This window comes from Canis lupus, chromosome 32, assembly GCF_011100685.1.
Source record: "Canis lupus familiaris isolate Mischka breed German Shepherd chromosome 32, alternate assembly UU_Cfam_GSD_1.0, whole genome shotgun sequence".
Taxonomy (NCBI): Eukaryota; Metazoa; Chordata; class Mammalia; order Carnivora; family Canidae; genus Canis; species Canis lupus.
Window position 1 is genome coordinate 39,539,585 of NC_049253.1, and position 23,680 is coordinate 39,563,264.

General features: G+C 38.0%; 2 protein-coding genes and 1 pseudogene across 9 annotated transcripts in view; 1 reads left to right on the top strand and 2 right to left on the bottom strand.

The window, feature by feature from the left end:
• The window catches only part of ART3 (ADP-ribosyltransferase 3 (inactive)), a 180,777-nt gene that overhangs the window by 91,474 nt on the left and 65,623 nt on the right, over positions 1-23,680 (bottom strand). The window contains exon 1 of one of the 8 annotated variants that reach the window (XM_038582416.1): positions 5,099-5,123. The exons of the other annotated variants lie outside the window; for them this stretch is intronic. The gene's annotated coding sequence lies outside the window, so the exon portion shown is untranslated. Of the gene's footprint in view, positions 1-5,098; positions 5,124-23,680 lie in introns of those variants that run through there. 8 annotated transcript variants of the gene reach the window in all.
• LOC100688737 lies at positions 1,526-2,893 on the bottom strand (annotated as a pseudogene).
• The window catches only part of CXCL11 (C-X-C motif chemokine ligand 11), a 36,135-nt gene continuing 26,588 nt past the window's right edge, over positions 14,134-23,680 (top strand). Inside the window, 4 exon segments of the mRNA XM_038582464.1 lie at positions 14,134-14,139; positions 18,264-18,321; positions 19,089-19,215; positions 19,434-19,503. Coding sequence (XP_038438392.1) covers positions 14,134-14,139; positions 18,264-18,321; positions 19,089-19,215; positions 19,434-19,503 — 261 coding nt within the window.

Here is a 23,680-nt window from a genome sequence, read left to right on the forward strand (position 1 = left end):
TCTTGTCTATGCAAGTTGGGGTGCCTAATATGCAGCAGAGACCCTTGCTTCTCAAAGAGAAGTTCCATATTTTTGAAATCCTTCCTGGTTGTGGATTGCTGTGTCTGGGATGGGTTTTTGGTGTGTTGTTGTTGGTGGTGGTGGTGGTTTTCTGCAAGACCATGTCTCTGCCTCTCCTACCTGTTTCAATGCTGCCCTTTTAGTCTCTGTTGAGGAGGTTCTGTTCATCTGGTTTGCAGGTCCTCTTTTAGAGGAAATTATTCCATATGTAGCTGTAAATCTGTTATGTCTGTGGTAGGAAGTGAGTTCGGGATCTTCCTACATGGCCATCTTGAACTTGTCTCTTTACGAACTATTTTTAAGCCATATCTGGGAGTGGGGGTGGGGAGGAAGAGATGAAGTGGGAAATGCATGCAAATATGCAGGAGCACACTGAAAGCCAGGATGATGCAATGAATTTCTGGATCCAGAATGCCTCAGTTTAATCCCAACAGTCATTTTATAGCCCGAACAACCATGTGACACTGGAGATGTTTTTTACTTCTCTGTATCTAGTTTTCTAATCTGTCAAATGCAGAAAATAATAGTTCCCCTCACAGAGTTATTGAGAGGAATCAGAATTAAAATAAACACAGAGTCTTTACTTACATACTTATATAGTAGGCACTATGTAAGCATTAGATATTATTTTTAACTTTCTTTTGCTTTGTAATCAGTATATTAAGGAGACATTCATACATTTCAATTGCTAAATTCTGATTCCAGATTTAAGCTTGTGAACATGACTTTTAAACATACAATTAAAGCTATTCATCATAATTTGCTATACTATCAAAATGAAATTACAGTTACTTCAGAGCAGAAGTTCAATGGTTTAAAGTAAGCCTGTCACATACCTAGAAGACACCTTCCTGTCTCATACATGCAAATTAACTCCTCCACGTAAATGTCTCTTCACTCTAAGTTACCCTGGCTCCTGAAGTCACTACTCTGAAGTTTATCATGGTCCAAAGAGAAGGAAAAAAAGTGTAACCAGGACTGAAATATATATATATTTAAAAAAAAAAAGATGGCACAGAAGGGAATGCAATTCTACAAGTGCAAGCCCTCAAGCAGCAGCATATCATAAACCACTTCTTTAGAGGTATCCTTTCTATCACTGATACCACAGGCCAAATTACATAGCATGCCATCTTCAAGTAACAGTTGAGGCAATAAAATGCAGAGGCATCACAATGAATCCTACTTAACGTAACTACAGACCAACAGCTCTCTACAAATTAATAAATTCTTTGTCTGATTGCCAATTAAATACAAGTTTTAACTTCATAGCTTAACAATTAAGGGTCATACACTGAAGTCAATACATACACCTAGCATTTCAGTCTGAACTGTTTCATATACATAGAGCTGCAATCAATTACAAGGTATGGCCTAACAAACGCTAAGGGAGATTTTTTAAAAGTAGTTTTTACAGTATTAAACTTATCTTGCACACTGAAGTCATCATACATACAGGGCAAAGTCAGAGCTTTTATATTTGAGTTTATTCTTCATTTAACTTTTAAAACACTACTATAGTTGAATATTAAAACAAAAACAATAGCAAGTAGTGAGCTATGATTATAGTCCTTCACTCATCCACTACTGCATATAAAATGCCAGCAGCAGTGTTATTCACCGGCCCCATTAAGAAGTCTGACACTGAACACCACCCCTAGGATGATGTTCATCATCCTTATATGCTTCCCCATTGTAATGGCGCCATCTCTCCTGATTGGGATCAAAGTCCACAAGTTCTACCTGGTCCATTTCATCAGTCTCTTCTACTTCCTTCCTCTCAGGTAGGAGTTTTTCCAGCAAAGAAAGTTTATCAGGAGAGAGAAAGCCGTTCTCGGGGAAGTTCACCTTAAATTCGATGATTAGGCGACCCTTCTCATATGGTCTACGATAAATTGGCATGCCTTCATTTAGCACACACTTGATATCCCCATGCTTGACAATCTGACCTGGATGAGAGGTGATGACGATGGTTCGGTTGTCAAGAGTAGATATCGGCTTTTGAAAGCCACACAGGGCTTCAACCAGCTATATATCCATACACATGAAAAGATCTTCTCCTCGTCGAGTAAAAACAGCATGGTCCTTCTGATCTAAAACAATGATAATATCTCCTGGTTCCAGTCCTGGTTCTTGGTCTCCCTCACCATGGAATGTTATCTTCTGGCCATCTTTCATGCCTTTGTCAATATGCACTTCTAGAATCTTCTTCTCTCGAACTATCTTCCTTCTGTTGCAGCTTTTACATCTATCTTTAGGACTGATCCGTTCCCCATGGCCCTGGCACTCCATGCACACAGACTGAATTTGCTGAACCATTCCAGGTCCTATCTGATGAATTCTTATTTGCATTCCAGTACCTCGGCAATTGGGACAACATTCGACTGCTCCTTTCTTACCACCTCGCAAATTTATCGCAAATCACATTCTTTTGCAGAGCTAGTTTTCTTGTTGTGCCATTATATAGATCTTCTAAGGTTACTGAGAGCTGATGTACAACATTTTTACCTCTCCGTTCTCTCTGCATCCTGCCTCCTCCTCCAAAAAACATATCAAAGATGTCCATGGGGGAGCCAAAACCACCACCAGCTCCACCTTCTTTAATTGCCTGTTCTCCTCCTTTGTCATATAATTCCCTTTTCTTTGCATCGGAGAGCACTTCATAAGCTTGAGAAATCTGTTTAAACTTCTCTCCTTCATTTGGATTCTTATCAGGGTGGTACTTCAAGGCCAGTTTTCTGTAAGCCTTTTTCAATTCCTCCTGGGTGGCATTGGGTTTGACCCCCCAAAACATCATATAAGTGGTTTCTTTCACCATTTTCTACAGCCAGTGAGAGGGCCGAAGCCGGTGTGGGGGAGCGGGAAGGAGCGCGTTGCTGGGCGCAGCTCGGGCAGCCGCCGCTCCTCCTCATCTCACCGAGCGTTCTGGAAAGTTCCCTATTTTTAACTTTTTGAGTTCATTTTAGACTTTCAGAAATTTGCAAAAATAGTACAGTGTATACTTACCTCACTCATTCTTCTTCCCCTACTGTTACCATCTTATATTACCATAGTACAATTCTCAAGAACAGAAAATGAACACTGGTACAGTATTAACTAAACTACAGACTTTAATTTCACCAGTTTTTCCACCAATGTCTTTTTAAGGATCTCCTCCAAGATATACATTGTATTTAATTATTTCTTCTTAGTCTTCCCTAGTCTGTGTTAATTCTTTAAGGTAGGGCAGCCCAGGTGGCTCAGCGGTTTAGTGCCGCCTTCAACCCAGGGCATGATCCTGGGGATCCGGGATCGAGTCCCGTGTCGGGCTTCCTGCATGGAGCCTGCTTCTCCCTCTGCCTGTGTCTGTCTCTCTCTCTCTCTCTGTCTCTCATGAATAAAATCTCGAAAAAAAAATTCTTTACGGTAGACAGACATAATAGCATTTGGTAGACTTTTTCTGCCAAAAAAATGCATAACCTCATTATGAGAAAACATAAGAATAAGCCAAAACTGGAACATTCTATAAAATAATCAGTATTCCTCAAAAATGTCACTATTATTTACAAGAAGGGACAGGACCTGGGATGATGATACAGGTAGCAATTAGGGCTACCAAAACTCTCAGAAAGGTTTAGAATATAGATTAAAGGAGAAAGATAGTGGGATGAAGGGATGACAATAAGGAGCAGCACTGTGACAGTTAACATTGTGTCCTAAAACAGTTTCATCACCTCCCTTCTCTTTCTCTGTTTCCCCTAGAAGATCTAATAAGACCTTTATTAGGAGAGGGATTGCTCTGCTGGCTGCCTATTGCACTGACTTTAACTATTGCCTAAGACCAGTAATCAGCTGTCCATCTCAGCTAACTGTAGAAAGAACATAGGCTTCTTTCCCTTTTTCTCTATACCTGGAGCAAGCAACAGTTGTTCTGAAGTTTTCTAAGAGTCACTACTGACAGGATGGGGAAATAGAGAATAAATATTACTAACAAAGGGCAAATTTTAAGAAGTCTCACAATATAAATTAAATGGGGTTCTAGAGCTTTTAGACCTTCTCAAGCTTTCCTAACTGCTCTTTCACCAGGACCCTCAGATTCTATTTATCCAAATTATTCCATACGTAGTCTTCTACTCCAATCTTTTGCTGAGTTTTCTATTTTCTGGGATGCTTACATCTGGGAGTTATAAATACTTTATAAAGTTATAAAGACTTTATAAAGTTATAAAGTCCCTGATGTTGCCTTTCACTCCCCTGCTTCATCACAGAAGGAGCAAACTGGAGTGTCCTTTATCACTGCTGCTTTCCCAGTTCTGCTACTAAAGTGTTGCTAAATGTGTTAAATGCTTTGAAGAAGAGTTACATAATCTTTTGAAGCCTCATTTTCTTCTTTAAACAGTAGATGGTGGTGCCCTTTCTTACAGAATTAATTTGATGACTAGTGAAACAGCATGTACAACAGCATATGCCAAGCATCCAACAAATGATGGCAGTTGTGGTCTCTATCACCCATTCTATTACCAGCATATATTCAGTCCACAATTCAAGGTCAACAGAACCTAGAGCTGAGGAGTGTACCATGTTTCCCTAAAGTACCTCCTAGTACTTACCTACACCCACGTTAAAAGTAAGAATGGGGAAGTAAGAAACACAGAAAGAAGCTAGGTTACATATATGTGTAAGATGGAACCAGAAATTTAGGAAATCTTAGAAATAAGAAAATGAGAGTAAGGTTTTGCTGGCTTTTTATTAAAAGGGAAAGTAGCATTCAGCATAATGTGCAAGATAAAAATATATATAGCCTATCTAAATATTATAAGTTGTTTTTGTTTTGAATCTGAAAGTCATTTATTCTAAGTGTTAAAATAATATTGTAACAAAAAAATATCCTTCCAGTCCTTTTGTTTTTATAGTCTTGACTATATCTTATTTAAAACATTACACTGATTAACCTTTAGTTGTAACTGGCAAATCACGTGTACCGAAATGCTCCTTATAAATGGCTATTTTCTTATCCTACTAAAAAATGCATACAAATAAATCCAATGTAGGTTCATACCTTACATACATAGCTCCTCTAACATTCACATGCAAGACTCATCTCCTCTCCAGGCATGATCCTTTTGTGTATTACTCTTTTTCCAACGAGCCCTGAAATAATACCAGCCAGATCTATTTTCCTCTCTCTCCAACTTCTCTGAATACCACGGAAGTAAACTAATGATAAGTGAAGCTACTGCATAATTTTCCCTTTTGTTGAATGAAACTTCCTTCAATTAGTTGTTTGTAAAGTTGCTCACTGCTAATCTTTCACATGCTTCTATCCCTCTAACAATAGACATGCTGTTTCTCAACTTGGAAAATTAACATGAACATCCACATTGACCTGGCAGTTGTAGACTGCAGTTATTTTCCAGGCAGGCAGTTTGAAGGCCATGCACAAAGCTGCCTTTGTTGTGAGAAAAACTATTTCCCTGAGGTTTATGGTGATATTAAAGCTGCTTTGTACAGTCCACTGCTCCTGGCTCAATACATCCTTATAGTAGCATTCTGTGAGGAAAAGAGGGTTTATCTATTTACTAATGTAACAGAACTTGATTGTTTCTTATTCTGTGTTCTAAATTTTAACATATGAAGTTTTAAAATTTTACCTAAATTTTAAAAGGAAGTAATTAATTTTAAACCCAATGTCCTTTTTTTCTTTCTGAATTATTGTGAAAACAAATCAGGTAGCTTTCTCTTTGACACTTGTTAATTATAACCTAATAAAATTAAGTTGGCAGTAAACCTGGCAAAAAGTAACGAGTCAAGGCAAGTAAATTTGGTCCTAGATAAAATGAGCAATATTTATATTCTATACTTTGTCAGGTCTAAAAAGCAAATAACGATTGTTATTTGATAACTCTCATTCCAAAAGGATAAAAATTAAGTTTTCTTTTCAGACAGGGAATGGTAGATCAAAATTCTGAGTAATTTCCAAGAAAATGAAAAAGCTGTAATTCAATAAATCACCTGTAGCTTAGCTATTCCAGGAAATCCTCTACTTTGCAATAAATTTAATTAAGACAATGGGAAACCACCATTTGACTCCGTGAACAAGACACAGACAGCCTATGTCTAACCAGCATGAATAGATATGGTTAAAAAGCAAAGTAAATTTAACTACCAGTAACTATTTTTCCAATCTTTAATCACTGAAAGCTAAAAGCTTATTTCTTTTCTTTGTGCTCATCTTTCAGATATCTCTCCTTTAACGTCAGAAATTTGGTAGAGTTCAGGGGTATCTGGGTGGCTCAGTTGGTTAAGCATCTGCCTTCATCTCAGGCTGTGATCCTGGGTCCCTGAGATTGAACCCCCTCAGCAGGGAGTCTGCTTCTCCTGCCTCTCTCTGCTTGTGCTTTCTCTTTTGTTCTCTCTCAAATAAAATTTTAAAAAAAGGTTTCCCAGGCAGACAGAAGTTAAAGGAATTCATGACCACTAAATCATTCTACAAGAAATGTTAAAGGGGACTTTTTGAGTGGAAAGGAAAGATTGCAAGTGAGAGGAAGAAAGGTATGAAGCACAAAAGTAGTAAAAAAAAAAAAAATACATGTGTCTGTTAAAATAATTAAAAGAACTCACAAAAATAAAAAAATAAAAAATAAATAAAAGAACTCACAAAAATAAAAGGATGTAAGTAAAGTATGAGACCATATGCCTAAAATGTGAGGGGCAGGAGGAGAGGAGTAAAGAATAGATTTAAACTTAAGTGACCACCAACTTAATATAGAGTATTATATAGAAGCTGTTGTGAACAAACCACAAATCAAAAACCAGTAATAGTAATGCAAAAACTAAAGAAAAAGGAATCCAAATATATCACTGAAGAAGGCCAACTAACTATAAGAAAGCAAGGAAAGAAAAGAACTATAAAAACAACCATAAGTAACAAAATGGCAATAAATGCAGGTCTATCAACAACTATTTTGAATGTAAACGGACTAAACGTGCCAGGGGACACTGGGGTGGCTCAGTCAGTTAAGTGTCTGACTCTTGGTTTCAGCTTAGGTTGTGATCTCAGAGTTGTGAGATCAAGTTCCACATCAGCTCTACACGGGGTGCAGAGTCTGCTTGAATTCTCTTTCCTCCTCCCTTTGCCCCTCTCTCCACTCTGCAAACACTCTCTGTGAAATAATCTTAAAAAAAAAAAAAAAAAAAAAAAAAGGACACAGGGTGACAGATTGGATTAAAAAAGACAAAACAAAAAACCAAGAGAAGCACCTGTGTGGCTCAGTGGTTGAGTGTCTGCCTTTGCAGGTCATGATCCCGGGGTCCTAGGATCAAGTCCCACACCGGGCTCCCCACAGGGAGCCTGCTTCTACCTCTGCCTGTGTCTCTGCCCCTCTTCTCCATGTCTCTCATGAATAACTAGATAAATCTTAAAAACATACACACAAAAATAAAAGACTCATCAGCAAGAGTGGGGGAAGATGGTGGCAGAGTAGGAGGACTCTATGGGCTCACCTTGTTCCACAATACAACTAAATAACTATCAAATCATCCTCAATACCCCAAAAATCCATCTGAAGACTTACAGAACTCCACAACTAAAGGTAGAGAAAGCTATGTTAAAGAAGGTAGGAAGTGCAAAGCCAGGTTTGAGAAAGAAAATGGAGCATAGCTGCCATGGTGGGGAGGTAGTTCCAGTTGTGGAGAAAGGCAAGACACATACTGGCACACAGAGGAGCCCACATAGGGAAGACAATTCCCCAAAGCAACTGGCTTGAAAAGTGAGAGGGGCTGATTTCATGAGTTCTTGCAGCCAACAGGGTTTAAAACCTGGATTTTTTTTTTAATAACTAAGTTTTTATTTGACATCGGATTTCAATTTCCTATATTTGCATAATAATTAAAACTGACTTCTCATGGTGAATTATTCACAACTGCATGCTAGCACAACTGATACCCATTTCATTCTCCACTTAAAATCCAATTCTTGCTTTGTCATAACACCAGGAAGGAAAGAGCTGCTGGTCCTTGAGAGCAAAATGAGGATGTGTGTACATAAAACATGGTGGGTTCTCCTTACATCATGGTTTGTAGGACAATGTTTGGTTTGGTAAATAAGATAGAAAAGGGTAAGAAGAAAGAATAGGATCTGTTATAAAAGAAACATGAATGCATTTCAGTGATCCACATGGTTTGAACTGCTGAGCCGGTAACCCTGTGCATTCTTTGCCACATAACTGATAGGTGTTAGGATCCAGAATCTGAGGGTGGAAAGGAAGGTACCATTTAGCCAGCCCCACCTAGTTTCTGGCTAAGGAAAAGGTTCAGGGAACTTCGGTGAATGGCTACACAGGGATAGACACTCAGGCTTTCAGACCCAGATCCTTAGTACTTGGTGTAAACTCATTTCCTGGTCCTCTGCATAAACTTGAGGTATGTTAATCAATTAAAGCCTGGGGAAAAAAAAAAAAAAAAAAAAGCCTGGAAATTTAAAGGTCAGTAGTGGGTTTGGCTCTGGGAGAGCCCAGAACATTGGGACTGCTCTTGAGGAGAAGGCAGGTCAAATGGCCGGGGGACATAGAGTGGAAAGAGCGATCTGAAGCATGCCTGGGGCATACAGTGAGGAGGTTATTCACTCATCTCAGAGAGTGTCCCAGAGAGGTAGTGCACATGGATGGACTCCTCTGAGAACAAAAGAACTGGCTGGTGCTATTTCTCTTCCTCCATCCTTCAACATAACCACAGGACCCATCTGCAGAATCAACATAGCACCAATACTCGCTACCTAACTTCCTTACATCAAGTCCCAGCCTCCTGCACTCCAGTGGAACTGCCCTTTAAAGCCATACTCACCTACCTCAGTGGCAGCACAGTGTGGAGGGGGGCCCTCCCCCACAGGACTTGTCCAACCCTCTGCCAACACCATGTTTCCCAACCCAGGATTTTTGTGAGGCTTTGGTTCTGATGGTGGTAGCAACAAGCAAACAAGAGAACACCTACTAAAAACTCACACCAGTCAGGCCAGGGATGAAACGCTGCCCACAACAAGCAAAGAGAAACTCTGCAGATGACTGGCCTGAAGGATAAAAGAGCTAGTTCACAACAGCATGCAGCACATATTGGAGACACTCTCTGAAGTGCCAGGCCTTGGAGAACAGGGGACACTATACTGCAGGACATACAGGACTACTTCATCATAAGACCATTACCCTCAAGAACAGGAAAGGTAGCTGACCATCCTATAACACAGAAACAAGCACAAAGACTTAGACAAGAGGAGAAGGCAAAGGAATATGTTTCAAATGAAAGAATAGGACAAGACCATGGCTAGAGATTTAAGCAAAACAGATACAAGTAATGTACCTGATAAAAGAATTTAAAGTAACGATCATAGAGGTGCCTGGGTGGCTCAGTCAGTTAAGCTTCTGACTCTTGATTCAAATCCAGATCACGATCTCAGGATTGTGAGATTGAGCCTCACATCAGGCTCTGCACTGGGCATGGAGCCTACTTTGGATTCTCTCTCCTGTCCCCACCCCTCTAAATAAGTAAGTAGTGATCATAAAGATACTCATTGGACTTGACAAGAGTAGAAAATATCAGTAAGACCCTTAACACAGAGATAAGGAATAACCTAGCAGAGACAAAGGTTCATGATACAAAATGAGAAACATGTTTGGTGTAATGACCAGCAGCACAGGAATGAATTAATGATCTGGAAAACGGAGTAATGGAAAGTAATCAAGCTGAACAAAAGAGAAGAAAGAATTATGCAAAACAGGTACAGACTTAGGGAACTCAGTGATTCCATCAAACACAATATTTGTATCATGGCATCCCAGAAGATGAGAAAAGGGGGAAGAAACATTTAAGAAAATATAGCTTCCCTATTCTGGGGGAAGGAAACAAATATCCAGATCCAGGAGGTAATCAACAAAATCAACAAGAGGAGATCCACACCAAGAGATATTATAATTAAAATGGCAAAATGTAATAGAAACAGTCAAAATTTTAAAGCAGCAAGACCCATAGTTACATACAAGGAAGTCTCATAAGTCTATCAGATTTTTCAGCAGAAACTTGGCAAACCAGAAAAGAATAGCATGATATATTCAAAGTGTTGAATGGGAAAAATCTGCAGCCAAGAATATGCTATTCAGCAAGGTTTTCAGAATAGATGGAGAGATTAAAGAGTTTCCAAAACAAAAATGAAAGGAGTTCATGACCATAAACTGACCCTAATTATTAAAGGGGATTCTGAATGGCAAGACCAAAAGTGACAATATGGAAATAGGAAACACAAAAGCAGCAAAAATGAATATTTCTGTAAAAAATCAGTCAAGGAACTCACAAACTAAAAGGATGTAAAATATGACACCATACACCTAAACATGGGGGAAAAAGGAGTAAAAACGTATTTGTATTCAAAGTTAAAAGACTGTCATATAATATAGATGGTTATATACAGAAGAGGTTATATACAACTCAAATGATAACCACAAATCAAAAATCAGTAATAGAGATGTAAAGAATAAAGAAAAAGAAATCCAAATATATCATTAGAGAAAACCAGCAAACCATGAAGGAGAGAAAAAAAAGAAAGGATTGATAGAGTAGGCAGTCAGTTAGACATAAGCTGGAGGCAAAGGTAGTGATAAATAGCTGACACATTAGAAGCCTCAGCACAATATCCTGACTGGTAGCTTTTAATATCCTGTCTTACTGGCTTCCAACACCCTGGAGGTGACAAACAAGAGCCACAGATGCAGAACATGCACTCTTCTCTTTAATCTCTACCCCAGAAAACTCGTAACTTCATTTATAATATATTTACATTGTGGTTTTGACCACCCCCCATGGGAGAAGGAAGATGGCCAGGACAGTTCCAGCAAGAACCTTGTGGGGCCAAAAACTCCCCCTCTCAACCAAAAGGAGGAGTCTCTTAGATGACAAGAAACAACTTCAGTTGGGACTTCCCTAGCAATGATCCATAACCTCTCCAAACATAAAAAGAAAAAACATCCATCCCTAAGCCCAGTGCAGTTGCCACCCTTGGGCCTACTCACTCTCCCACCTTGACTGTGTATCATTCTCAATAAGCTGCTTTGTGCTTGCTTGCTACTTTTCTTCTGGTTGTCTTTGAGTGCATATCCTCATGTAAATCTCTCATGGGGAATTCAAGAACCAAAACTTCCATTCACACAACATAGACTCTCCCACTGGTAAGGTCTTCAGAGGAAAATTGAGAAACCAAAAACAATAAAATGACATAATTCCATAAATGTAATTCCATAATCTTTAAATGTAAATATCCTAAGCACTCCAATCAAAAGACATATAATGACAGAATGGATAAAAAAAAAAAAGTAAGACATCTTTGTGCAACCCACAGGAGACTTATTTTAGACCTAAAGACACCACAGATTGAGAATGAGAAAATGGAAAAAACATCTATCATGCAAATGGATGTAAAAGAAAGCTGGAGTAGTGATACTTAAAATATATTTTAAAACAAAGACTGTATGAAAAGGCAAAGGACACTACATATTAATAAAGGAGAAAACCAAACCAGAAGATATAACATCATAAATATTTATGCACCCAACATAGGAGCACCCAAATACATAAAACAAACAAAATAACTGATAGCAATACAATCATAGTAGAGGAATTTAGTACCCCACTAACATCAATGGACAGATATCCAATCAGAAAATCAACAAGAAAACAATGGCTTTGAATGACACACTAGACCATGTAAATCTAATACATATACATAGAACAGTCCCATCTTAATACATCAGAATACACACAATTTTCAAGTGCACACAGAGCAAGTCCTAGAATATTAGGCCACAAACCAAGTCTATACAAAATCAAAAAGATCCAGGATGCCTGGGTGGCTCAACGGTTGAACACCTGCCTTCAGCTCAGGGCGTGATCCTATGGTCCCAGGATTAAGTCCCACATCGGGCTCCCCAGAGGGAGCCTGCTTCTTTCTCTGCCTGTGTCTCTGCCTCTCTCTCTCTCTCTCTCTGTGTCTCATGAATAAATAAAATCTTTAAAAATTTTCAAAAATATTCAAGTCATACCATGTATCCTCTCTGACCATAATGCTATGAAACCAGAAATGAACCACAAAATCTGGAAAGACCACAAATATATGAAGGTTAAATTGCATGCTACTAAATAATAAATAGGCTAACCAGGAAATCAAGAAAGAAACCAAGGATAGAAACAAATGAAAGTGAAAACACAATGGTCCAAAAACTTTGGGACACACCAAAACTGTTCTAAGAGGAAAGTTTAGAGCAACACAGGCCTATCTCAAGAAGGAAGAAAAATCTCAAATAAATAATTTAAGCCCCACATATAAAGATGCTGGATAAAGAACAAATAAAAACCCAAGGGGTATCCCGTGTGGCTCAGTGGTTTAGCGCCGCCTTCAGCCCAGGGCCTGATCTTGGAGACTCGGGATCGAGTCCCACATCAGGATCCTTGCATGGAGCCTGCTTCTCTCTCCGCCTCTCTGCCTCTCTCTCTGTCTCTAATAAATAATAAAAATCTTTAAAAAAAATTAAAACAAATAAAAACCCAAAACCAGTAGAAGGAAACAATAAAAATTAGAACAGAAATAAATGAAATAGAAACCAAAAAAATAACCCCAAGAGAACAGATCAACAAAATTAATAAACCTTTTGCCAGACTCAGCCAAAAAGAAAGAAAACTCAAATAAACAAAATCACAAGTGAAAGAGAAAAAATAACAACGGACACCACAGAAATACAAAAGCTTGTAAGAGAATATTATGAAAAATTATATGCCACCAATGTCCCCACTGCATCAGGAAGAAACAGAAAATTTAGACAGATTACAGCAATGAGATTGAATCAGTAATCAAAGAATTCCCAACAAACAAAAGTCCAGGACCAGACGGCTTCACAGGAGAATGTGAATTCTACCAAACATTTACAGAAGAATTAATACCCGCTTTTCTCAAATTATTCCACAAAATACAAAAGGAAGGAAAAGTTCTATTCTCATTCTATGAGGCCAGCATTACTTGGATACCAACCAAAACCAGAAAAAAAACCACTACAAAATAAGAGAACTGCAGGCCAGTATCTCTAATGAACATAGATACAAAAATCTTCCACAAAATACTAGCAAACCCAAATCCAACAATATATTAAAAAACAATCATTCACTATTATCAAGTTGCATTTATTCCTGGGTTGCAAGAGAGTTCAATATTGGCAGTCAATTAATGTGGTATATCACGAATCCATAAAAGAAAAGGTAAGAAACGTATGATCATTTCAACAGATGTAGCAAAAACATTTGACAAAGTAAAACATTCATTCGTGATAAAAACCCTCAACAAAGTAGGTCTAGAGGGAACATACCTCAATGTAATAAAGACTTTGTACCCCCCCCCCCAAAAAAAAAAACCACACAAAAAACAAAAAAACCCACACCTAACATCAAACTCAATAAAGAAAAACTGAGAACTATCCCCCTATGGTCAGGAACAAGAGAAGGGTATCACCTCTAACCAATTTTTTCAACACAGTACAGGAAGTCCTAGCTACTGCAATCACAACTAAAGAAATAAAAGGCATTCAAATTGGTAATGAAGAAGGAAAACTCTAATTGCAGTTGACATGATACTATAGATAGAAAACCCTAAAGACCGCACCAAAAAACTACTAGAACCGATAAATGAATTCAATAAGTCACAGGATACAAACAATAAAATACCTAGAAATTGACCTTAACCAAGAAGATCAAAGACTTGTACTATGAAAAGCATAAAACACTGAAAGAAACTAAAGGCAACAGAAATAAATGGAAAGACATTCCACTTTCATGGGCTAGATGAACAACTATTGTTAAAATGTCCATACTACCCAAAGTAGTCTACAAATTTAATGCAATCTCTATCAATACAAAAAAAGCATTTTTCACAGAGGTAGAACAATCCCAAAATTTGTAAAGAACCACAAAGACCCCAAAAGCAAAAGCAATCTTGAAAAAGAAAATTAAAGCTGGAGGTATCACAATTTCAGATTTTTAGTTACATTACAAAGCTGTAGTAATCAAAACATGATGGTAATGGCACAAAAAACACACAGGGTCACTTGGGTGGCTCAGTTAAGTGTCTTGACTCTTGACTTCAGCTCAGGTCATGATCTCTGGGTTGTGAGACTGAGCCTGTGCCAGGCTCTGCACTGGGCACAGAGCCTGCTTAAGATTCTTCTTTTCCTTCTGCCACTCCTCACCTCTCTTAAAAAATAATAGACACATAGGTGGATGGAAAAGAACAAAAACCCAGAAATAAACCCACAATTATATGGTAAATTAATGTTCAACAAAGGAGAAGAATATGCAATAGGAAAAAAAAAAGTCTCTTCAACAAAACGGTGTTAGCAAAACTAGAATAGCTACGTGCAAAAGAATGAAACTGGCCCACTTTCTTACATCATACACAAAATAAACTCAAAATGGATTAAAGACCTGAAACCATAAAAATCCTAGAAGAGAGCACAGTCAGTAATCTCCTCTGACATCAGCTGTAGCAACATTTTTCTAGATATGTCTCCTGAGGCAAGGGAAACAAAAGCAAACACAAACCATTGGGACTACATCAAAATAAAAAGCTTCTGCACAGAAAAGGAAACAGTCAAGACTAAAATGCAACCTAGATATTTTGCAAATAATACATCTGATAAATAGTATTCAGAATACATAAAGAACTTAAGACAACACCAATAGGGCAGCCCTGGTGGTGCAGTGGTTTAGCGCCACCTGCAGCCCAGGGCCTGATCCTGGAGATCCAGGATCGAGTCCCATGTCAGGCCCCCTGCATGGAGCCTGCTTCTCCCTCTGCCTGTGTCTCTGCCCCTCTCTCTCTCTCTGTCTCTAATAAATAAAATCTTAAAAAATAAATAAAATAAAAGCTTTTGGTTGATAACAGAATTTAAATGTGGAATAAATGTGTAAATAAGTATAATTTCAGGATAAGATGTAAATGATAATTCTCAAAAGAGAAGTTAAATAATATAAAATAATAATCTGAAAACAGTAAACTACCTGTATGTCCCAGATTATGCAACAGAATCAGGAAACAGGAGGAAATGCATGAAAGAAAGTGATTTTCTCATCTTACAAAAGAACAACCAGAAAATAATATTTATGGTTGATGTAAATAATGGGAAACTATAAGGTAAAAGAAATGTTTATGGAGTACTAACAAAATGTAAAACAATGGTACTCCTTTCAGGTCACGTAAGAAAAGTGTTCAAGAAAAGACATTTTTTAAAGTGAGAAAGAAATCTAGGTATGCCAACTGCTAGAGTCCCTGTGGAAAAAAGTATGTAGGTTCTTCCAAAAGTTAAAAATAGAACTACTGGGCAGCCCAAGTGGCTCAGCGGTTTAGCGCCACCTGTAGCCCAGGGCGTGATCCTGGAGTCCCATGTCAGGCTCCCTGCATGGAGCCTGCTTCTCCCTCTGCCTGTGTCTCTGCCTCTGCCTCTCTATTAAATAAATAAAACCTTTAAAAAAAATAGAACTACTATATGATCCAGTAATCACACTACTGGGTATTTAAGCAAAGAATATGAATATGCTAATTCAAAAAGATATATGCACCCTTGTATTTATTGCAGCATTATTTACAATAGCCAAATCATGGAAACAGCACAAGTGTCCATCCATAGATGAATGCATAAGAAATATGTGGGGTGTGGATGCTCGGGTGGCTCAACGGTTGAGTATCTGCCTTCGGTTGAGCGTGATCCTGGAATCCAGGATCAAGTTCCACATTGGGCTCCTTGCAGGGAGCCTGCTTCTCCCTCTGCCTGTGTCTCTTGTGGAGGCCGAGAAAATTAAGGCCATTCCACTTTAAGTTCAGAGTTAGCACAAGTACAGCCATCCCAGGCCCCTGTGAATAAGAGCTGAACTTTACCTTACTTCAGTTATAGGAAGAAAACAGCTTACAGCTTAACATCCTAGAAAGCCCCATATTAGAATGAGAACAGAGCTCAATGCCCTTGAAAGCCCCATATCAGAATGTAAACAGAACTTGAGAAATTCCTCCACCCCTTCTGGAGGACCCCCTAGACCAGCCCTTAAAACTAAGCTGAAACCCACCTCGGGGTCCAAGTCCCTGCTATGTCGGGTATACTTGGACCCAAGCTCGAGCTTATAAATAAACCCTCATGGGCAGCCCCAGTGGCGCAGGGGTTTAGCGCAGCCTGCAGCCCGTGGTGTGATCCTGGAGGCCCAGGATTGAGTCCCACATAGGGCTTTCTGCATGGAACCTGCTTCTCCCTCTGCCTGTGTCTCCGCCTCTCTCTTGCTCTCTCTGAATGAATAAATAAATCTTTAAAAAACAAATAAATAAATAAACCCTCGTGTGTTTGCATCGGTGTTGGCTCCTTGGTGGTTTCTCGGATTCGCAATCTTGGGCACAACATCTGCCCCTCTCCTCTGTGTCTCTCATGAATAAATAAATAAAATCTTAAAAAAATATATATGTAGGATGTGTGTGTTTTACAATAACATGGATGGATCTAGAGAATAATACTAAGCAAAATAAGTCACTCAGATAAGACAAATACTGTATGATCTCACTCATATGTGGAATATAAGAAACAAACAAAAATACAAAGGAAAAAGAGACAAACCAAAACACTGACCCTTAACTATAGGGAACAAACTGACGGTTCCCAGAGGAGGTGAGTAGGGGATGTGTGAAATAGGTGAAGAAGATCAAGAATGCATTTATCGTGATGAGCACTGAATAATGTACATGATTTTTTTTAAAGATTTACTTGACAGAGTGAGAAAGCACACAAGCAGGGGCAGCAGCAGAGGGAGAAGGAGAAGTAGGCTCCCTGCTCACCAGGGAGCTCTACATGGCCCTCTATCCCAGAATCCCGGGATCACAATCTGAAAGAAAGGCAGATGCTCAATTGACTAAGCCACCCAGAGGCCCCTGGAAATGATTTTTCAATCACTATATTGTACACCTGAAACTAATAGAACATTGTATGTTAACTATGCTGGAATTTAAAAAAATAAATTAAACAAAGAAAACAAAATAGCAAGAAAGCATTTTTAAAAGCTTTACAGGGATCCCTGGGTGGCACAGCGGTTTGGCGCCTGCCTTTGGCCAAGGGCGCGATCCTGGAGACCCGGGATCGAATCCCACATCGGGCTCCCGGTGCATGGAGCCTGCTTCTTCCTCTGCCTGTGTCTCTGCCTCTCTCTCTTTCTCTCTCTGTGACTATCATAAATAAATAAAAAAATTTAAAAAAAAAAATAAATAAATAAAAGCTTTACAGATTACCAATTATTCAGTAAATAAATTTACCCATTAAAAGTCCTTTACATATGACATTTTAAGGTATCTGCATATAACCCATTTAAAACAAATAGCTCTAGAAAGCTTAAGTGGAAAAGGTAAAGATTAAAGGAAAACAAAGGTTACATCAAAATAGAACGCAAAATGTAAAAACATCACGAGAAAAGAGGATCATTTAAAAAAATCCACAAGTAATACAATTTTATACTCTAAAAGTGCTAAAATATATATAAAGTAAAAACTGTTAAACATGCAAAAAGAAGTAGATATAAATTCAGAAGTAGAGAGACTTGTTTAGATGTGCAATTATAGTCAGCATAAATATAAACTAGGTTAAATGAAAGTCACTTGAATTCAATTAGTGTAGGCCTTACATATGAGAGTTTGGTCTTAAAAACAAAAGGTGATAAAAACATTTAAGAATGTCCTTTTGTGTAGTGATCTGAAGAATGGAGGGTAAACAGAATAGAAGACAATCTTCCTAAATGAAAGACTGAATGGCAATCAATTTATTGCCCATGGTCAATCCCATAATGAAATACATTTCTAGGAAATGGTACTTTGAGAAGGCTGATTCCCATTTGGGAGTGCCCTAGTCTATGTTTTATATATCTCTTCACTCTTTACAAAGTGCTTTCACATTCCCATTACTTACAACATTGTAAAAAAAACAGGAAAGGACAGAGACATGTAGAGAACAAAACAGAAACTCTTGGAAGCAAAAGAGCATGCCTAAAGGAGGGGAATTCCTATTGCCCTAAGAGGATTTTAGGTGTAAGTACCACTTCCTCTCACATTCAGCATTTCTACTCCCACCAAAAAGAGTATTGACAGGAAGCAGCAACAACAGCAGTGAAAGACAAACAAGAGTGTGAAGGGCATGGTTACAGCCTTGGCTGGGGTATTCTGTGCTACAACTGTTCAAGGTATACAGCACTTTTTACTTCTTATCCTATAAATTTATTTTCTAATATTTCAAATGTCTTCATCTTTTCTAAAAGATTTAGTAAATTTTTATTTAACCTCATATATAAGTTACTACTGCTTTGACAGAAAATGCTTGAACTGTTTAAGGCATTAGAGATAATTACTGAAACTAGAAATGATAAACTTCATGGAGTTTGATTTGGCTACAATATCTGGCAAGAACCTTTACCAATAATTTTAAATATATGTTAAGAAGATTTTATGTAAGATGTTAGCTAGCTAGAAAAATTCTTTTTTTTTTTTTTAAGATTTATTTATTTATTCATGAGAGACAGAGAGAGAGAAAGAAAGAGAGAGGCAGAGACACAGGCAGAGGGAGAAGCAGGCTCCATGCAGCGAGCCGGATGCAGGACTCCATCCCAGGGCTCCAGGACCATACCCCTGGGCTGAAGGCTGGTGCTAAACCACTGAGTCACCCAGGGATCCCCTAGAAAAATTCTTGAGTACAAAAACAAGAGGCGAATAATCTTTATCTCCAATAAACTTTCATGCTTCCCTTTATTCTTTAAAGATCTGTTTACAAATTTAAAGAGAAAATCAGTATCTTTCTTATATTCCTTTCCCTGTAACAGCAATGTCAAGTGCTATTTGACAAACTGCGCTCTTCATCGTTAATGAAAACCCTGCTCGTAATCTTCACCAGGATAAGCTATAATCATCTGCGGCAATCGGATGTATTAGTAACTGATGCTGTGATCCATTCTAGATTTCCCCATGTTCAAAGGAGGATGCTGTCTTTGCATAGGCCCTGGAGTAAAAGCAGTGTAAGTGGCAGATGTTGAGAAAGCTACCATAATTTACCCAAGTAACAACTGTGACAAAATAGAAGTGATGTAAGTAATGAACTTGCTAAAGAGGACAGTAGTGGAAACTTTGTTTTGTGTGTGTTTCTGTTTTGCCTATGTTTTCCCATCCAAAATTAAAGATTGTTTTAGATCTTCCCTTAACAGTATCACCCTGAGAGCACAGAAAGGAGAAAGATGTCTTCAATCTGTTTTGCCTATGTTTTCCCATCCAAAATTAAAGATTGTTTTAGATCTTCCCTTAACAGTATCACCCTGAGAGCACAGAAAGGAGAAAGATGTCTTCAATCCCAAATTGAAGCAAGCATTATAATCAAGGTAGGGTGCCAGATTACTTCCATTTCCTGAAGATTTTATCCAAGACATATCTTTTGAGAAAACAGACTTGCAGAAAAGATTCTGCTAGGATTTTGTATGAGGTATTTTGATAAGAGGTCTCTGGTTTAACTAGCTTTCCTTTTTCTGCCTTATGTTTTTACATGTTAACTCAATCACTGGAAAACAAGAACAGCATGTTTATAAAACTCTCATTTTCTCATTTCAGAAAATTGAAAGAATGAATTTTTTAAAATCTCAAAATGTATGAAGTCCTAGGAAAGAGAATTTGAAAACCTAGAACAAGTTTACTGTGTGACAACTGAAGTGATTAAGAATTCCACAATTGGAAACGGATTTTCTCCTGCCTGTTGCAATGTATATTCACGCATTTCTACATCAGTAAACCTCAGAAATCTGATGGTTAGAACTATTCTTTTGTGATTATGAAAACATTTCTGTATCTAGAAGTTATGTTTTTGTACTTGATCAATCTGCCATATTACAATCTTCACTTACAATAGAGACATTATTTCTGGAGTCAAGACCTTATATCAAATGCATCCATGTGTGTAAGAGACATTCCCCAAATAATTTTTAAATGCAAATCTACATTTTGAATCAAAGCACACACACACACACACACACACATATATATATTCCTTCTATATATGTACATATATAAAAGGAAATAGTTCTTATACATACTTGTTTTATAAAAAGGCTATAATTCACAAAATGTACTATGAAAAAATTATAAGCTAAGAAAACTGGTAAGAGTACAATATTTCCTAAATAAATTCATAGTTCTGGTCTTTTATTTTTAAGATTTTATTTATTCATGAAAGACATGGGGGGTGGGGGGGGGGGAGGCAGAGACACAGGCAGAGGGAGAAGCAGGCTTCCTCCAAGGAGCCCGATGTGGGACTCGATCCCAGATCCCGGGATCCCTTTGGCTCAACCGCTGAGCCACCCAGGCGTCCCCATAGTTCTGGTCTTAATTTGATTTTTTTCAGCAGCTTTTTTTTTTCATTGAGATTTTGTTGTGGTGATTTTGTTTTAAGTGAGCTCCACACTGGAAGCCCCATATATGGCCTGAACTCACAACCCTGAGATCAAGACCTGAACTGAGACCAAGAGTCAGATGCTTAACTGACTGAGCAACCCAGGCATTCCTTTCACAGAGATGCACAATAAGGATATGTGTGTTTACTTTGCATTTTGGTTTTATTTATACTTACAAATTATAGCAATATTTTGGAGACATTTTTAATTTAAATATAAAATACTTTTGCCCACCAAGAAAACATTGAAAAATGAACATATACATTTGTCTGGCAATCACCTTTACTTTCTGGGGTTCTTTTTATTTTTCTTTCTTTTAAAGATTTTATTTGTTTATTTCTAAGAGACACACAGAGAGAAACAGAGACATAGGCAGAGGGAGAAGCAGGCTCTCTGCGGGGAGCCCGATGCAAGTCTTGATCCCAGGACCCCAGGATCACACCCTGAGCTAAAGGCTCAGATGCTCAACCACTGAGATACCCAGGAGTCCATCTTTTTCTTTTATTTAATTTAAATTCTAGTTATAATTAATATACAATGTAATCTTAGTTTCAGGTGTAGAATTTAGTGATTTAACACTTACATACAACATCCCGGTGCTCATCACAAGTGCCCTCCTTAATCCTCATTACCTATTTAACTCATCTTCCTGCTTACACACCGTCTGGTAACCATCAGTGTGTTCTCTGTAAGTTAAGAGTCTGCTTCTTGGTTTGCCTCTCTTTTTCCTATGTTCATTTGTTTTGTTTCTTAAATTTCACAAAGGACTAAAGGCATCTGTCTTTCTCTGATCGACTTACTTTGCTTAGCATAATACTCTCTAGCTCCATCCGCATATTTCCCTGTACATATTTATGTGTGTATACACACACACACACACACACACACCACATCATCTTTATCCCTTCTTCAATCAATGGATACTTGGGCTCTTTCCATAATTTGGCAATTGACAAAGTACAACATCCATTCATGATAAAAACCCTAAACAAAGTAGGATTAGAGGGAATATACCTTAACATAATGAAGGCCATATACAAAAATACCTACAGCTAATATTATCAATGGGGAAAAACTAAGAGCTTTTCCTCTGTAGTCAGGAACAAGGCAGGATATACACTCTCACCACTGTTATTTAACATTGTACTGGAAATGCTAGCCACAGCAATTAGAGAACAAAAAGAAATAAAGTGCATCCAAATCTGTAAGGAGGAAGTCAAACTTTCACTATTTGCAGATGACATGATATTCTATATAGAAAACCTGAAAGACTCCACCAAAAAACTGCTAAAATTGATACACAAATTAGGTGAAGTCACAGGGAGCAAAATCAACATAGAGAAATCTGTTGCATTTCTAGACATCAATAATGAAGCAGCAGAAAGAGAAATCAAGGAATCAATCCCATTAGCAATAAGATCTCTAGGAATAAACCTAACCAAAGAGGTAAAAGATCTGTACTCCAGGATTCTTTTTCTCAGAAAAATTGACTTTTCAGTCTTGCCTACACCATAAAATTTTGGGATACCTAGACGATTTTAATTTGAAAAGAATCAAAATCATTTTCTTGTAGTAAAATACCACAACCCTTCTTAAAACAGAAACCATCATATATTTTCCAAAAATTGAGATGCCTTTAATAATTTTAATTCATATTTCAAGAAATATACAGCTACCTGTCATCACATAGAATTGTTAAGAAATATATTTTAATGAGTAATAGTGAAAGACAGTGGTCCCTTCTTACTTAGGGCAAATCTCTTTTTATGGGAGTCTGGATTGGAGGCCAAAAGAGAAAAACAAAGGGAGGAGATCTTCCCAGGTAGCCAGAGCAAGGTGTCGGCCAGACCACTCCTACCCTAGACTTTGAACTCCAGCTAGCACCACAAAGATGCTATCAGTAAAAAAAAAAAAAAAAAAAGTATTTATTTTAAAGTGGCAGTAGGGGGGGATCCCTGGGTGGCGCAGCAGTTTAGCGCGCCTGCCTTTAGCCCAGGGCGCGATCCTGGAGACCCGGGATTGAATCCCACATCGGGCTCCCAGTGCATGGAGCCTGCTTCTCCCTCTGCCTATGTCTCTGTCTCTCTCTCTCTCTCTCTCTCTGTGTGACTATCATAAATAAATAAAAATTAAAAAAATAAAAAATAAAAAAAATAAAGTGGCAGTAGGAATAGTATATAAATCTTAGAACTGTGGCTTCCTAACACATATTCCTGTAGCATGACTATGGTTAGTCCTCCCTGCTAACCCAAGGGTTAGCTCCCTTGGATTTTTGTCCATTTTCCAAGCCTGATTCTTCAGTCTTCCTACAGATTGTTCAACTAACAAATTCTTTTTCTATTAAAGCTAACCAGTGTTGGTTTCTCTACCTGTAACCAAAAATTTTAGCTGACATAGCACTTTATATAGACACCTCTACATTTGAAACACGAAAATATTTGTTACAGAATTGCCATAAAATAATCAGGTATTTCTGTTTATTTAAAAACAAACAAAAGGGGCACCTTCATGGCTCAGATGGTTGGGCGTCTGCCTTCAGCTCAGATCTTGATCTCCAGGTCCTGGGATCAAGCCCCACACTGGGCTCCCTGCTCAGTGGGGAGTCTGCTTCTCCCTCTACCTCTACCTCCTGCTCATGTTTGCTCTCTCTCTCATATAAACAAAATCTTTAAGAGAAAGGGGATTTTAACTTATTATCTGTGCATCTTTCCCACTGGTATCAGTGCCAACTGTAACGCAGATCAGAGAATGGACAGAAAAGTAAACAGCAGATCAAGGTACCTGGTACCAAACAGGCCTTCTTTCTGACTGGTGCCTGTAAGCAATAATGAGACGCCACTTGTTATCCAGGGTATTTGTGTATAAATCTATCTAATTTATATCACATATTTATACTATGATATAATATATAGTATAAAGACATGTAATAAATAATACAGATATACAGCACACATATATATTTTATCTACCACAAACAAATTTTCATATTGAAATGAGACGTCTATATAAATTCCCAGGATAGTTTTAAGACCTGGATCTAATATTTTACTTTGTAGCCAGTTCCTTTTTTAAGAGTATCTTTAAAAATTCATTGAGCTAGGACTACATGATAATT